Source organism: Manacus vitellinus, unplaced genomic scaffold (genome assembly GCF_001715985.3).
Source record: "Manacus vitellinus isolate BGI_N305 unplaced genomic scaffold, ASM171598v3 scaffold_25_pilon, whole genome shotgun sequence".
NCBI classification, from domain to species: Eukaryota; Metazoa; Chordata; class Aves; order Passeriformes; family Pipridae; genus Manacus; species Manacus vitellinus.
This window is the reverse complement of record NW_021939882.1, coordinates 1,928,592-1,942,109: the sequence shown is the minus strand read 5'-3', so window position 1 is coordinate 1,942,109 and position 13,518 is coordinate 1,928,592. Positions and strand designations below refer to the sequence as shown.

General features: G+C 38.9%; 1 protein-coding gene across 4 annotated transcripts in view; it reads left to right on the top strand.

Moving 5' to 3' along the window:
- EBF1 (EBF transcription factor 1) overlaps positions 1–13,518 on the top strand; it is a 261,308-nt gene that overhangs the window by 228,779 nt on the left and 19,011 nt on the right. For all 4 annotated transcript variants that reach the window (XM_025895208.1, XM_018073650.1, XM_025895207.1 and 1 more), the window contains exon 7: positions 928–1,016. In XM_025895208.1, coding sequence (XP_025750993.1) covers positions 928–1,016 — 89 coding nt within the window. The remainder of the gene's footprint in view (positions 1–927; positions 1,017–13,518) is intronic.

The window sequence follows — 13,518 nt, the reverse complement described above, 5'->3', positions numbered from 1 at the left end:
ACTGTTGTTCCAGTTCACCAAAGCACTTAGGAAATTTTAAGCACATGTTGAAGTCTCACTAACATCTGAGTTTTAAAGTGATCATATGACTGGAAATATAGCTAGAAGGTCATTCAATGCAGTCCCCTGTAATTATAGGCAATCATATAAAAAACATAATATGCTCAAATTTGCTTTGTTGAAAGCAAATGGGTTTAAGTATGTGCTTACAGATAAGCTTGTGCTTAAAGGCTTGACACAATCAGAGCTTCCATTAATGCAGTGTTCCACTTCCACTATTCCTATCCTCCATTTTATTGGACAAAGACTAGAAGTAAAAATATAGATTTTTATTTTTTTTTAATTCATTAAATCTTTTGGATCAGTTTAGTGCAGATTGGAGCCTGGGCTGCTGAAGTCAGTGTTGATGAGTAAAAAATAAAACTTCTGCCAAGATAAATGCATGTATTTCACAACAAAATCATCTGTGAACATTGCACGTATAATCAAGTCTGGAACAAGAAAGGCTCCTGAATAGTTACTACTTTGGTCTTCCAATCACAAAGGACCTTTCTCATAATGTATAAGGAGGAAAAACTCCACATGAAACATGGAGTGTAAAGTATTTATCAAATTAATTTTATTGTACCTTTCAGACAAAATAATTGCTTCCTATTTGGAAGATGTGTGCAACATTCCCAAATTTTTCCAGCAACCTTGTTGTAGGAACTGAAGTGGTAAGGTTTGGTTTGCTGTTTGAACGAAAGCCCCAGAAACAACCTCAAATAGTGCTTGAACCAAAATGTCACAGTGTGTGCTGATTTCAGTAAAAGGGGATTGTGCTGTGGTCCTTCCTTGGTCTCTCGATGCCTTTGCCCGTTGTCACAGCCCAGCGGAGCCGCTTGCGATGCCTTTGTCACATCACGATGTTGTTTGTTGTTGTTTCAGCTCTGAACGAACCCACCATTGACTATGGTTTCCAAAGGTTACAGAAGGTTATCCCCCGGCACCCTGGTGACCCCGAACGCTTGCCAAAGGTCAGCACGAAGTTTATTGTTTTATTAAATATGGTAAAGATGGTTACTGCATGTTTTTCTCTGAAAGTACAAGACTCTATAAACGCGATGGTCCTGGTTTGGTACCCAACCCAGATAAGCTGAAACAGAGGCATGACCAAGAAAGCCCAATCAGCAACTTCCACTGTAGGCTTAGGAGACTTCTGTGACCTTCTCAGTCACAGCTAACTCAAACAGCTTTTGCCTTCATTAAAAGCAAATCTTTCTTATGTTCTGAAGTACTTAAAATGAACAAATTTCTGGTTACTCTTTTGGGACTTGAGCAGCTTATTCATAGGAGGATGATGCTTTTTGGTTTTGGTATCACAGCAGTACTTGCCAGCATAATTCTGAGAGCTTCACCATTGATAAAATCGAGTTATTTGGATCTTGAGGGAATGTGTGTCCATTGCTGCTGCACCATGTATTGGTTTAGGATAATAATGGTTATATGTACTGTTTTATTTCAGGATTGCTAGTATAATTAGAGCATTGTGTAGTGAAGTGATGTTTGTTCCCATGAAAATTAGTGAGAGGTTTTTGTTGATTTCTGTCAAGTAAAAGCTGTGAGAGAAAAAACATAGTTCACATATGTGAAAACACTGTCTGGGACTGCACTCAGGTCCCTTCTTGCTACCTTGCAAGAATTTGCCGTGAGTTTTGTGAAATACTGGAGAAAGAGATGGGATATTTGAAAAAGTGTTGCTTGCTGCCACAGGAACTCTGAGCTGGAGTCACTGTCTGTGAGGAGCTGCCACCACGTATTTTGTCTGCTCTAACATCAGGGCTGTTCCTGAGCGAGCTGGGGAGACAGAACACTCCCTATGGAAAGGAAGATGTGAATTTGCAGACCCGAGACACATAACAAATTAATTGTTGAATTAATGCGTGTCCAGGATAGCCTTTGTGACTGGGTAGTACTTGTGACCTTTCTTCTGAAACTTCCTGACATGTCCGTAGGTTTTCATCAGGGATTGTTGTAGGCTTAAAATAGTTAAATTTCTAAAGTGTTTCAAAGGTGAGATTTCATGAACACTGTAAATTAATTTATTTAATTTCTTGACAGAAGTAAAATTCAGTGAGTGACTTTTTTACAGGCCAGGCTTGCTCGGTCTTTTATCTTCGCCTAGGAAGGCTGCAGACTCTGGTTTTGGGGTCACTGGTGTGTTGTCCTTCCCTCTTACCACCACAGAAACATGCTGTCCTGGAGAGTTACATTTTCCATTGGCTCTGTTCACCCTTTGCAAGCTGTCCCTTCCCTGACTTTTGGACAGATTTGCAGCAGGACACAGCTTTCATGGCTTGTCAAATTTCCATCCAGAAGTGCAACCCTTTCCAAAGAAAGAGAGCATCCTTCTGTAGGGGCTTTTTTTCATCTGTATTGGGCATCTGCTGCCAAATGTGCTTGTGGAGAAAAATTGTTTCTGAGTAAAGAAGAAACCAACCTTCAATATGCACCAGGTATTTGCAAGGCCCAAAAGTAATGCTGCAAAACTCCTGAACCTGACATTCCAGCTGACTTGTAGATGGCCATGACTTTCATCTAAATTAGGAAATTTAAATAAAATAAGACTGAGCAATTCCAAGTTGGGCTCTGAAGCTGGGGGTTGTAGTGCATCACCAATCTCTGTAGGTATTGGACCCCCTTTCTGACACCCCTGGCACCAACGGGGTCCCTAGGAATGCTCCTCTGTGCTGGTATGGGAATGCAGCCACCAGGTTGAGCACCCTCCTCTTTCCCATTTAGACTGAGACTGTTACCACATGTTTCTACTCCCCAGTGTCATGGGACATAAAAGCAGGCAGAAGAGGGCTTCATCTAGCTCTGTATCCCAGCTTCAACATTTAGCAGGTATTTTAGGACATTTGAGAATGAAGGTTAGTCCTGAGTCATCTGTCCCCTATACACCCTCTTGGCTTAATGTGTTTGTTTGGACTGTCTTTTAAGCTATTTTTTCAAATCTTTAAATCAAGGGAAATTGTGGTTATGTATGCAGAGATATGATGTTATGGCCAAAAAAAAGGTTACTGCTTAAGGGTTGAACAAACTCAGTGAAGAAACACTGTGCAAGCTTAGAGGGAAACAGGACGAAGAGAGGACCTTTTTTTTTGTCTTTGCGTAATTCCTTCTATGCAAGCTTGAAGGTTGGACCTCAAGTTCAAGACTCATTAATATGCCATGCACAGAGGCTGAATGCAGCAGGGCTTGGCACATGTCGACTTCTGTATTTGAGGTACTGATGGTTCAATTCCCAGCATTGCTCGCTGGCTCCAGGATCACAATCAAGGACGCAGTGAGTCTGTGCTGGGTGAGCACAGCACAGTGCTCTTCCCCATGTCATTAAACCAGGAAGGGCTTTGGCAGTATTCCACTATAGACAATTCTCAGTGGCTACTTAGAAGAGTGTTGGAAGCCATATGGCTTCCACAGTGGAACCACGGGCAGAGAGGGCAAATGTTTGAGAGAAGCAGCAGAGAGGAGATCAGTGTTCAAAGCTTTCAATACCCTTTCCTCCATTTTCCTGTCCTGCCAGTGCATCATCACTTTCTGTTCATTAAAAAGCTTGTGCTTATGCATTAAATAAATAAAACAATACACATTTCTCTAATTGCTGCTAGGGTTTGTGGCCATTATTCCATTGAAACACTGCTGATGAATTAGAGATCTTTCAAGAAGTAGAAATGGTTACAATTGTTGTGTTCATAAGGTCATGTTGTCCTTCCCATGGACCATCCAGAGCATTTTGCAGTGTGACTTATCCCTGCAGTCAAGGAGAACTGTTGAGGCCTTCAACTGAGTGTTAGCACATCTCTGCCCTCCGGAGCTGATGAGTTAACAGCATTTCTAAAACCATTGAGGCTATTTCAGAAGTTTGATCTCTATTAGTTTAGAACCAATATTTTCAGAAGTGCTCATTATTTGTGCCTGGGATGAATTTTTTTTTTTTTAAATGTTCCGGCTATCTGCTGATAGCAGGCAAAGAAAAAAAGCCAGGTTTATTTTTTTTTCTCCTTTTCAGTACTTCAGTAGCCAAATTCCAGGGGAGAATGTCCTCCCATAGTGAGGAGAATGGGAGCACCTGGGAACCAGGGTCTTTGAACTGCTGGACTGACTGTTGATGTAGAAATGTATTTAAAGTGGAATTGAAATATATAGTTTCTGGAGAAGAGTGGGAGCTGATGTTGGCAGCTGGGCTATGGAGCCAGCTCTGAGCCAGAATCCTGTTCCCTTGTACGGAGAAGGTCAGGGAAAGCAGCCAGTGGAGGGATGTCACTAGCAGATGTGCATGTCTGTACATACACACCCACATGCACAAGCATATACACCAAGAGGAGAGACAAGAGGCAGTGGGATTAGCACCCAAAGCTTGGAGTGAGATCAAGTACCAGGAGTGTGCTGGGCAGTGTAGTCTTTCCTTTCTAATACAGACAGGAGGCAGATCAGAGGAAACAAGAGATCTCTGGGGAGAAGTGAAAAGGAATACCATGATGTTAATGTTATGAAAGTGTATCATCCTGTAGGAGCAGTCTGTAGAGAGCCTGCCTGTGGAGCTGAGGAATAACCCTGCACATGTGTGTGCACCATTTCCATCTCATGTGTTCCCATTTGGGCATACAAATGAACATGTGTTGTTGGTTCTTGTGTACAAAACTGCAGTGGAGATCACTGAAGAGTTCAGATCCCAACAACATGTTGAGTCTATTAAGGTTCATTCATATAACCACCCTACAATCCTTAAAATAAATCCCTGGCAAATACGTTGCGATTCTGCACTTTTGTTAAAACTCTGCAGCTATAGCTGTAAAACAGCTTCAACTGTGAGCTAGATTTGAAACACATCCATCCTAAATGATTTAATAGCAACGATTCCTCTTTATATGCAATTTTCTAGACTTTATTTGCCATTTTCACCACTCTTACAACTCATCACTTGTGTTTAGATTAAGCACCAAGATTGTTCACTTTGTGTTTGAGAAGCAAGTCATTGCATTGACCCCCTCTGTGATCTGACGTCCTCTCCCTTCCCAGTCTGTTGCTTCAATGCTTTCTAGGACACCCCTTATCCCTCCTGAAAGGGACCTTTACTTCTGGTTTCTCTTCATGTAGATGAAAGTGGAGCCTCTCTCTCTCTAATGCACAGGGGCCTCCCTGCTGAGCAGAGAGAGCAGGTAACCAGGATCCTTCTTCCCTTCAGCTCCTTTTCTTTGGTCAGTCATTAACCCCCCCCAAACATATTCCACCTCCTCGTTTAGGACACTAATAGAAGACATGTGGTTATTAGGAATCAGTGACTGGCAAAAGCAGTTGTCTTTTTCCATATGAAATCCCACAGATCTGCCCTTTATCCATCGTGACATGGTATTGTTTATATTGCAAATAAAGGTTGTCTCTAAACGTGGGTGGTTGGCCCAGGCTTGCTACTGGAGGTTAAAATAGCAATGAAGACAAGGCAGCTCAGGTCTGCTGCTTCACACAGACCCAATGGAAATTCCAGAAAGGATCTCCATCTGCTAACTCAACATACTGGGCATTTTAACCCAAGTTAGTAATTTTCAGCTAAGAAAACACTTTTTTTTTTAATCCCCACCCAGTGTAACAGGAGAATTGTTAGAAAACTTTTATACTAAGTATGGGCAGGGAAGGGGAGCATGTGAAGAGGAGCTGTTGAAGTTCATCTGTACAGCACGGAGGGCATGAGATGTGCTTGGAGGTTTCTACATTCCACTCAAAAATTTATAACAATGTGACACCAGAGTTAACGTTGGTGTTGAATCCTTAACAGTTGTGTTGTTTTTTTTTTAATTTCCTGACAATTTGAGCATTTAGTTGATTGAGGGTCTTGTGTAGGTTTTTGGGGTTTGGTATTTTATTTATCCTATTGAAAAGGTTTAAGGAGAGAGTTTCAAAGCTTTTGAGAAGATGACCAAAATGCCGAGGTAACTGTGAAAGTATCACCCTTATGGCGTGGTGGATGTCAGAGGCGTGTCTGGGAATCTGCAAAGAGTCTGAAATGAGGGAGATAAGGGACAGAGCCACAGCTACATCTCGCTGAAGGGCAGAGCCACACACACATGGCTGGCAAGGAGCCCTTTCCTTTCTGAAGGTCAACAGTGTGCACATGCATTTCAGTGAGCTTTCTTTATAAGTGGGTCAGCATTTACTCAGCAAATGAGCAGATGGTGTAATTTAGAATCTATGACAAAACTTTTAATAGATCAGGGCTAACATGGTGACAAGGAGCTCTGCACTGTTCTCCATTCCCGATTTCTGTTTTGCCTCGGGGTAAAAATCATGCCTGGGATTGGGTTTTCTGGTCTGCACATTCCATCTGAGCAACTTGAACCACTTGTTTGAACATCCTGTAAGAGGGATCCCCACATTTCTCTGTTCCTGTATCCTCATACTTGTTGGTTTTAAATACAACAATTAACAGGAAGACACCAAACAGGTAAACACGGTCCCTTTGAGGACCAGAGTTTTTGAAGGAAAAAGCTACAGTTTGAAGAAAGTAACAAAGGCTGCATTTGTGTATTTTGCTCCATGGAGCTGAAAATATCTGGTAAATTGATCCCGTGGGAGTAATAAATACACATTACTTTATCTTGTACTTCATGTCCTATACCCCTGAGCCTTGATAGAACAACACCACTTAATAGACTTAAAAAAGAGTAATTACAGTCATTGGTTGTGTGATATTTCAGCCCTTCCAGCCCTGCCTGACCTTCTAATTTAGCTCACCGTGTCTAACTAATGCATTTATATTCATCTTTTATGAAGCATGTGTAGTACAAAATTGACTTTGCAGCCTTTAGCAAGCTGTCTTACCAGGTTTAGGATTGGGTTAGTACAGCGTACTGTATAGCATATGTACATTTACAGCAGAATTTTGCACGCATATGGCTCTGATCATCTATTACTTTTTTATCCTTTTGGAAATAAAATAAAAAATATTTATTCCATTTCATCCTCCCCTCCCCTTTCTAAAGCTTTTTTTTTTTTTATTGCGGCATTATTTACAGCTAAACATGCAGGCAAGAGGATGCAAGCATTTTTAAAATGATTACCACTAATGTTTCTACTTGTCAGAAGTGCTTAAATTTTCCTGCACTTTGTCTAAAAACTTAGCACTTTTACCTTTTAAGAATTACAAATTTCTAAGATCTTACCAAGCTGATTTACAAACACAACTGACAGTTTATGATGAATGATGTTGAAAAATGTACAATATGTTTCTCTGTCATTTCTGTGCATGTATATATTAAGAAGAAGATTAAGAAGAGAGAGAACCCCCCTCTGAAAGAAACCCTTGAGTTAGAGAGCACACACACAAATCTCTCTCCTGTGTTTCCTCATAACTTCCCGCTCACTTCACTCATCCAGTGGAGCACAATTGTTCTCTGTGCATTTTCTCCCACCATATGGTATCCTCATTACCATACACTAAGGGTCCATATGGGGAACTTGTGAAGTGAACTGTATTCATTTTAACTGCCAGATGAGCAGCCTTTTGCTTTGCAAGCTTAGCTTAAGTCATCTGCTGTCTTTATGTTGTTATGGCAACATAGCACCAATAAAAAATTCTAATCTACTGTAAGTGTCTGGGATCACAGTATTTTAAATGCTCATGGTAACTGTCCTCTGAGTGAGGCTGCTTGTTCTTTTAGTGGGACAAAGGGTTATTGTCAACTCCAGCAGGTGGCAGTAAAGAAATTGTTTCTTTTTTTTAAAACATTTTAAAATATATATATATTTTTCCTTTTTCCCCAGCTCCCTTCACCTCAGAAAGTCATAGAATTACACAGTGTGGTCAGTCCTTTACAATTTCTAGGATTTCTGATGCTCAGGTCAGAATCACAGGTAGTACTTTTAAGTTACAGCTCAAATATTAAAGGTAGCAAAGTATGAGACTGCAGAGGCAGCTCATGCACTTTATTGACAGAGATCCAGGCTCAAGTACCACCTCACCAGGATTCTGATGCCTCCATAGCCACACAGCTAATTCAGTTTTGGAGCTGTTTTCTAGCTACATTTCCAAACTCCTGAATCAAGCACAAAACTAATTAAGAATATTGTATAGTAATGGAAATAGGCAGCAGCATCCTTAAATATAAATCATTTTCACCTCTGCAGGCCACATGATATGTTGCATCTCCGTCTCCCTATCTGCACCGAAAGTGAGCGTTTGTAGTCTCACTTCATCAGTTCACATTAGCCTCATGCTGAATATTTAAACACAGAACAATTTGAACACACCATGAAGAGAGACAGTGACTGCACTTTCACTTGGAACAGCAAGAGCTCATCTAATAATAATTTAGTAAATCAGCCATTTAGTGGCTCAGTTGTACACTGTATTGTGCCAAATAATATTCAGTTCAACTGTATGCTGGTGAAATGGAAATTCAGACTTCAGTCACATGGCACATTTTTGCTCAATGGAGAGATGAAATGGAAAATCACCCTCCCAACAGACTGTTTGAATGTAGTGATTTATCAAAAATATAGCAGAGTGACAATATAAACAGCATTTGGTTGTATGGGGTACAATCTATTCTAATTAGGATTTTATTATTGTGGTTTCTCCTGCACAGATTATTTGATAATTCAGGAATTACATTTGCATCTTCGGTTTATTTTATATATGGGCAGAGAGCAGATCTGTGTAGTTACTGCATAGTTACAATCCTTTAAGGCCCAGTCCTGGGAAGCCTGGAGAGCCCTTTATTGCCATATTTTGAGCCCTGGCTCACAGGGAACACCGTGCCCTGAGGAGCAATGGGGAAACACAGCTGCTGCCATGGATGTTACCTCATAGCATGAAAGCAATATCAGATTGATTTCTTTTTCCTTTTTAAGACTATCAGGATTTGTAGGGAATTGTAATATCTTAGACTAACTGATATAACTGGAATAAAACAGGGTTTTCGGTGCCCATCCTTGTTTCCTGCATGCTGACTGTAGCTTTTCTTGCCTGTATCAGTCTCTCTAGTAAAAGATATTACCTTAGCCTACAAAACTTGCCTTGGTTGTAACCATAGACCATTGTAACTTCAGCCAAACAGCTACACTTTAAGACTGTCTCTGATGAAGATGGAGAAGAGAGAATATTTTCCTAGAAAGTGTGTTGTGAAGTTTAATTTATTCCCATTAAAGTGGTGCTTTGAGATCTTTGAACGGAGGGCATTGCAGAAGTGTGAAGTAATGTCTGTAATCTCACCTACAGTTTCCATTTCTAGCCTAGTTTTAGGTGTTATGCGGTGGTTTACGTGGTGATGTAAAATATGATTGCCGTGTATTTCTCACAACACAGTCCAATTGAGTGGCAGAAAAAAACATCCTCCAAACCATCATGATGCCATTTAGCAGAGAGTGCTGGAAGCAATAGGATGCCTGTTGTCGTAATTCTTCTAAGAAATACAGAGCTTCACAATCTATACCCAGCTGCTGACACTAGAAAACTCAAACATTTTGGTAAAATGAATCAAGCAGTAATGTTTCTTTTATGAGATCTCAGAGGAAGGGAAGGTTTGGCACCATTTGGAGATCAGGCTCAGTGATCCATCATAGCAAAGGCAGCTGTCCTGGTGTGTCTCGTAGGTCACTCGATCGAACTGGTGGCTCTTACAACTATATTATTGCTTATGGAACAGTAATTGAGGCACCATGGTTAAAAATTACCTGGTCTAATAGGCAGTGAACAATTTGCACTCAATACAATTATAAGCCAAATCATTCATTTCATAACACTTGGACTAATTTATTTGTTGACCTTTTAATATCCATAGCTCTTCAGTAGCATTAACTGCAACTCGGACAAAATCTCTTGTTCATTTTACTTTCATTGATTTTTTTTTTTCCCATTGAGGCAATAACAGTTGTTTGAGTACAACCTTTTCTTTCTGTTGTAAAAGTCAATCACGTAACTTATGGTGATATAACTCAACTGGACTGAAATGTCCTCGAAGTACAATAGCACAATCTCAACCTACTTGTACAAACACAGATATGCACTTGGGATTTATTTTAAAGAACATTTTGGAATATATTTGTGACTATAGATGACAAATGATGCATCTGCTGAGAGGAGAATGAAAAAAAGATAGAAGTATTTTTTAAAGTGGTGTCACATATATGTAACCCATTTTTTGTTCATATGTATGGGTGATCCAAGATACAGAAATTTTAGAGTTTGTTAATGTTGTTCTTTAGGATGACCTAAGTGTCTTTAATGCTAGATTCACAATTTCACCTGGACATAGCATCTTGAAGTCCAGATATTTGGCAGAATAAAGAAGCTTAATTTTTCCTAATGTGAACTTCTGAGAAATAAAATGTGTGTGAAAGTATTTTTAATAAGTAGGAAATATTTAATACTAATATTTTTATAATCTGAATTTTCTTTCATTTTTTTGGCTTTAAACCAACATGAGAACCAAGAGGTTGCTATGATCAAAAAAGTTACTAAAATATTGATTTATTTTGAAAAATCAGTATTTTGAAGTGATTCTTTAAAATATGTTGGTGTAGTGACAAGGGTAATACTTTTCCTTCACCACTGGAAAAAGAAGCCCTAGATCACGTAAAATGCTGTGCCAGCTTTTACATTGTGGAGGTGTACACAGAAATATAGTGTTAACCCTGTGAAATGGATAAATTTAATTTCTTAAATACATGGTTATTCAACATTTATATTTACTTGGGATAATTTTCACTGAATATTAAGACTGTAAATTAAAAATAACAGTATCAGGAACAAAATATCTTTTGTTTCTGATGAGAAAGTTGAAATTTTTTTAGAATATCTGATCAGAGTAACTTCATTGAAGTCATCTTTCTGAGCCAAGTTCTCTTTGTACAATAAAATACTGTAAGTCTTTTGAACACACAGTTATAAAATATGGTTGTTACACTCTTGGCATTTTATGCTTCCCTAGAAATTACCACTTGGTATCTACACCTAATCTCTGGCCTGTCTTTTCATTTCAATTGAGTCTGAAGTGGTCCTTGGCTGTAACGAGAATGCCCCTTTCAAGAGAATTCTTTTAATTATACCGATGATAAAATGTAAGTGAAAGTCATTTGTAGGGGTTATGACTGAGCAGTGTTTTAACTGTAATACTAAAACCTACCAACGTTATTCCAGTCTCTATTTCAACATTTTTATGCATCCACTCTCCACAGAATATAATGGAATAGGTCAGAATTTCAATGTGTCTTATTTTTTCAGTTTTCCTCCTGCTATTAAAAGTAATCTGAACTCTCCATTTCTAACTACTCACACTTCCTACCTGAAGCCAGAAAAGTGACAGTTTCACAGATCTTAATGATAAGATGGAAATTTTGTTTAGTTTGGTTCACTTTGTTGGTGTTTTTTTATCCTTCATTAAAAGAAAACATGGGTGGGTCTTCAACTGAATGTGATTGGACACTTGTTTTTTTTTCTTTTATGGAAAAGACATAACTTGGCATACTTAGATATTTATGTGGGTAAATGCATTAATAAAGACCAACTCTGAAAATAAATTGACAAAATACATATCTACAATTTACACTTTAATTGCTAGATAGTTCCTCTGATTTAACTCATAAGGAATTCTTGCTTTGCACTACCAAACATAATTTTATCTCTCTGTAGATTTAAATGCAGTCAAATGAATTATCATCATCATGATGCAACACGATAGAGTCTAGAATTGACCTAATGTGAGACAAATTTAAAAGTGATACAACTTCACCTGTGTTTGGAAAGTCTCTGCGTATACAAATCATAGAAAATAGATCTCAACCTCTCTATTTGCCAAGTTAAATGGTTTTCACTCATACAGATCCATATTTTGATATCTACATTGTACCACACACAAGCCACATTTAGTCTTTTTTTAATCAGTCATATTCAGGGAATTTTTCTAATGGGCACAATAATATGATCTATAGAATAAAACTTCTAAAATAGCCTGTGCAGTATCTTTGAATGACAGTTGCAGAATTTAGTGCCTCTGTTCATTTTTCCAAATTCTTTCAGAGTTTACCTAAGTCCAGACCCTTCAGATAATTCAAAACATTCTTCTTCTTCCATAAGGGGATGTTGACAATTTCCCAAAAATATATGGGTATAAAATGGTCAGGAGAAGACTTTGAGTAATAACTCTTTTTTTTCCCTTACAATTCTCATCTGCAGCTGTTTTACAAGAAATAGGAATGTTAATACTAGCAAGAGGAAGAACTATCAGAAAATCTTACATATGTAAAACCAAAAAAAAATCCCCAAGCCTAAAAACGTAATCTCAGTAAAGAACATCTACTTCAAAGTACTGTAGGTGCTGGGGTAAATAGTTTGGGGTAAATTTTAAAAAATAAATGCCTGAGGTTCCTGTCCAAGATGGCCCAGGGGCTGAAGGTAGCAGAGACACATAAGGAAAATTTAAAGGGCAAAGTGTGCTTTCAGATCATTGTGACAAAACTGAGATCAAATAGAAGAACATAATCTAATATTGTCATTTGCTTGCTTATATGTTCATGGATAAATTGGGAATAATCTTTTGGTAGTCTAGATAGATAGGAATAGTATGAGTCACTGTAACCTGGTGGGAAGGAGGAATTTCTATAAAGGAAGTGGGTGAAGGATTTTCTGTTAGATATCAAATTTAGTTTTTGTAGACTTGCCTATTTGTGCTCTGGTTCATATTTCACTTATATTGGCTTCTAATGATTCACTGGATATGACAAACTGATCATAGTATGAATGATGGGATTGCATAACTGAAGAAAAGTATGCATAAGAACTGGTCTTTACATGCTGGGATAAATGCTGCAGCCTTTTGTAGAGTGTGGAAAATGTGTTTCCTCTTGTGATCTCTCAGGTTTCAGACTGAGGGTATCTGTCCTTAGATCCTCACAGTGTGAGCTTGCAGGATGATCTCTGGGAAGTGCTGTAGGAGATGCCAGGGAATTACCATGTTGTCCATTTCTTCATGGCAATGTTAGTGAGTCCCAAATATGACTGACATCCACCAACTCTCAGTTGAGGTGTTGTAGGTTGTGAGTAGATACAAGAGTACAATGTAGTAATATGTACCAGCCCTGCATTGTGTACATGAAAAGTAGATTGGCCTCATGAGTTAAAATTTGACAGCTCTGAAGGGTTCCTGCCAGTAGCTGTAAATGCCTTTTCTTGGTAAATGAGGTTTTGGGGCAAGACATGCTGTAAACATACTTAGGAGAAACAAAATTCTACAGCTGTCAGAGGACACAGATGTGAGTCATGATGTCACTGTTGTCCCTAAAGTCCCTAAAGGAGATGATTTATGTCCTGGCAGAGTGATTTTAGTTCTGCATATCTGCTCTCACATACCTGTTCTTCTCACTTTAGGGATCTGACATTAGCAGAGAACTCCAGAGCTTCTGGCAACAAAACTATCCAAATTACTTGCCAGATGCTTCAGTTGATGATAAAATGGTGGGAGCATCCAGACTCTCAACTGA